At 57.1% G+C, this 2,451-nt stretch overlaps 1 protein-coding gene across 1 annotated transcript; it reads right to left on the reverse strand.

Moving 5' to 3' along the window:
* Positions 1-406: 406 nt before the first annotated feature.
* Positions 407-2,154, reverse strand: GADD45G (growth arrest and DNA damage inducible gamma). Its single transcript, XM_062609825.1, has 4 exons — positions 1,916-2,154; positions 1,716-1,817; positions 1,417-1,630; positions 407-1,059 (listed from the first exon to the last, which is right to left on the reverse strand). Exons 1-4 carry the CDS (start codon positions 2,137-2,139, stop codon positions 949-951), a joined length of 651 nt encoding a protein of 216 aa, XP_062465809.1. The 5' UTR covers positions 2,140-2,154; the 3' UTR covers positions 407-948.
* Positions 2,155-2,451: the final 297 nt, after the last annotated feature.

Here is a 2,451-nt window from a genome sequence, read left to right on the forward strand (position 1 = left end):
CAAGTGGGAGTACTGCAGCTCTGAATGAGTCTTACTAAGTCATATTTAAGAACTAATGATACTATTTACAGGATCTCCATCTTCCAAAAAAAAATCCCTATTTCCACCATTGTATTGTGTTGCCCCACTAGACTACAAAGACCACCTATTACAATAGGTGAGCTCATTAAGCATGCAGCTCCTTAGTCTTGCAAGCTGTTGCAATAAGCAGCTGTTGCAAGAGGGTAAAAGGCTGAATTATCAATTTAGGCAGCACAGCTCTCCATTCAGCAGGCCCAAGAGAGAAAGTATTAGAGCAACAGCTCCATTAGTGTGAGGTATACCTTTGACAACAGCACACAAGCAAAACATCAGTGGAATTTTAGTGACATGCTTCCCCACCCAGTAAGCAAGACATTCCCAGAAGTTAATTGTCAAAAGATTTATTATGAAAGCTTCAACAGCAGCAAATAGTTCAATAGAAATTATTGCATTATTAAACTAATACTGCAGAGTGACCCAAGAGGCCTGTTAAAGTCTACTTTGGAATCTAATTTAGTAACCAGGTAGTCCATCAAAACTGAAACTTCCTTCTGCGTTTTGCAGATAACATGAACAGCTCCTAGTTAAATACTCTGTCCAGTCCTTCTCGAAAGATTTGGCCCACTCCGCTCAACTTCCTCTCTGCCTTCTGAAACAGCTCCACTTGACCAGGAAACTTGCAATACTTCGTTTAGTTCCATGGTATGTCAGCCTTTCCACGGTTGCAGCCTACTGAGGCTCACTAGTGAGGCGAGCTGTTCTCTTTCTCCTCTGTAAGAGCCCACTGCATGCCAGTCTGAGTGACTTTAATCCAGTCTCTTGACCAGGCTAATCCATGGAATCAGCAGCTTGTTGCACAATGGTGAACCCATACCATGTAGAGAATGCAACAAAGGTTTCAGCCTCCCCAGATGCACTGGGTCACCATCACTCAGGCAGGGGGACAGTCGGCACCCAGTCATTGACATTTCGACTAGCTTCGCAAAAAGAGTTCAGCTTTTCTAGAGCTGGGTCCTTCCAGCCTTCTTCACTCGGGTTCTGCCAGAGAGAAAGAAGTTGCACACCATGAGTGGTGCCTGCCAGCTGAGGTCATCACAACATTTACAGAAGCATTAGCTTAGGAAGCAAGGCACTTTCGGGTTGCCAGTCCCAAAACAGCCAAAGCTGGAAGCAGTGATGTTACCCTTGTGGACAACTGAGGAAATCCACACTTACGAGAAGCGCAGCCTCCTACTACTACTCAGCTGACTTTCTGTATGGTGCGTCAAGCCCGCTTCCTTTCCCTGCCCAGAGGATGCTCCCACTACCAGCAGCTCTAACCACCCCACACGGAGTCCCGCAGCGCAAGCACAGCATCGGAGGACAGCACCCCGCTCGGCTCCTGCTGACACTCACCATGATGAGGATGCAGTGGAAGTCCCGCGGCTCCCCAGAGTCCTCGCTGGGCCCCACGATGGCAGCCAGCTTAGCCAAGTCGTTCACCCGCACGATGTCAATATCATTCTCGCAGCAGAAGGCTTGGATCAGGGTGAAGTGGATCTGTAGGGCAATGTCCCCCTCATCCTCCTCGTCCGCGGCCAGCACACAGAAGGCTACGTTATCGGGATCGCTGCAAGGGGGGGATCGGTGCGTTAAGCAGCGCGGCCGGCGCTGAAAGCCCCGTGCTCAGCCCCGAACCTGCCCTCCGTACTTACACATTCATCAGCTTGGCCGACTCGTAGACGCCGGCGGTGAGGCAGCCGCGGCGCTGCGCCGACACCAGCAGCTCGTGGAGGGCCTTGCTAGCGCCCTGCATCCTGCGGGCGGGAGAAGGCGCAGAGTGAGCGCTGTGCACGCCACGTCCCCACAGGCCACGCCGCTTCCCCACCGCCGGGCCCAGACCCCCAGGACGTACCAGTCGTGGTCCGTCGGCAAAGCGTGCTGTCCGTGGATCTCCTCCAGAGTCATAGCAGCGTGTGCACTCAGCTCGGCGGCTAGCGGCAGCACCTCCGAGAGACAGCTCCGCTTCCCCTCCTCGCTCTCTGCCCGAGCGCTCTGAGGCAGAAGCCGGCAAACCGCCCTATTTATAGCCCGCGCGGCCGCGCCGCCCGCAGCTGGCGGCGCCTCCCGGGCCCCCATTGGCGGGCGCCGGAGAAACGGGGGGGCGGGGGGAAGGGCTTTGTTATGCTAATCGGCGCGCGCCGACGGCGGGCGGGGGTGCCGGGGGGGGGAGGAGCTGGCGGCTCGTGCCGGGAGGCCACGTGGGGCAAGAGCGGCGGGGGGGGAGGGGGCGGCGCGTGCCTGAGGCGCGGCGCTGCCGGCGGCTGAGGCGCTGCCCGCGTGGTGCGGGGGGAGCGGCCCCGAGCGCAGCCCGGCACCGCCGAGCCGCCGCGGAGCGCAGGTGCCAGCAGCGGGGGCCCGGTGCAGCGGAGCCCCGCCGCGCCCTGGGCA

This window comes from Pezoporus occidentalis, unplaced genomic scaffold (genome assembly GCF_034315485.1).
Source record: "Pezoporus occidentalis ecotype Australia unplaced genomic scaffold, CSIRO_AGI_Poc_V1 ctg141, whole genome shotgun sequence".
Taxonomy (NCBI): Eukaryota; Metazoa; Chordata; class Aves; order Psittaciformes; family Psittacidae; genus Pezoporus; species Pezoporus occidentalis.

Excerpts from the sequence above, each read along its gene's own strand:
- GADD45G (XM_062609825.1), bottom strand. The coding sequence starts at position 2,139 with ATGGGGGCCCGGGAGGCGCCGCCAGCTGCGGGCGGCGCGGCCGCGCGG. Across the intron at positions 1,631-1,715 it reads TCGGCCAAGCTGATGAATGT|CGATCCCGATAACGTAGCCT; the intron begins GTAAGTACGGAG and ends CCCCCCTTGCAG. Across the intron at positions 1,060-1,416 it reads TCCACTGCATCCTCATCATG|AACCCGAGTGAAGAAGGCTG; the intron begins GTGAGTGTCAGC and ends TCTCTCTGGCAG.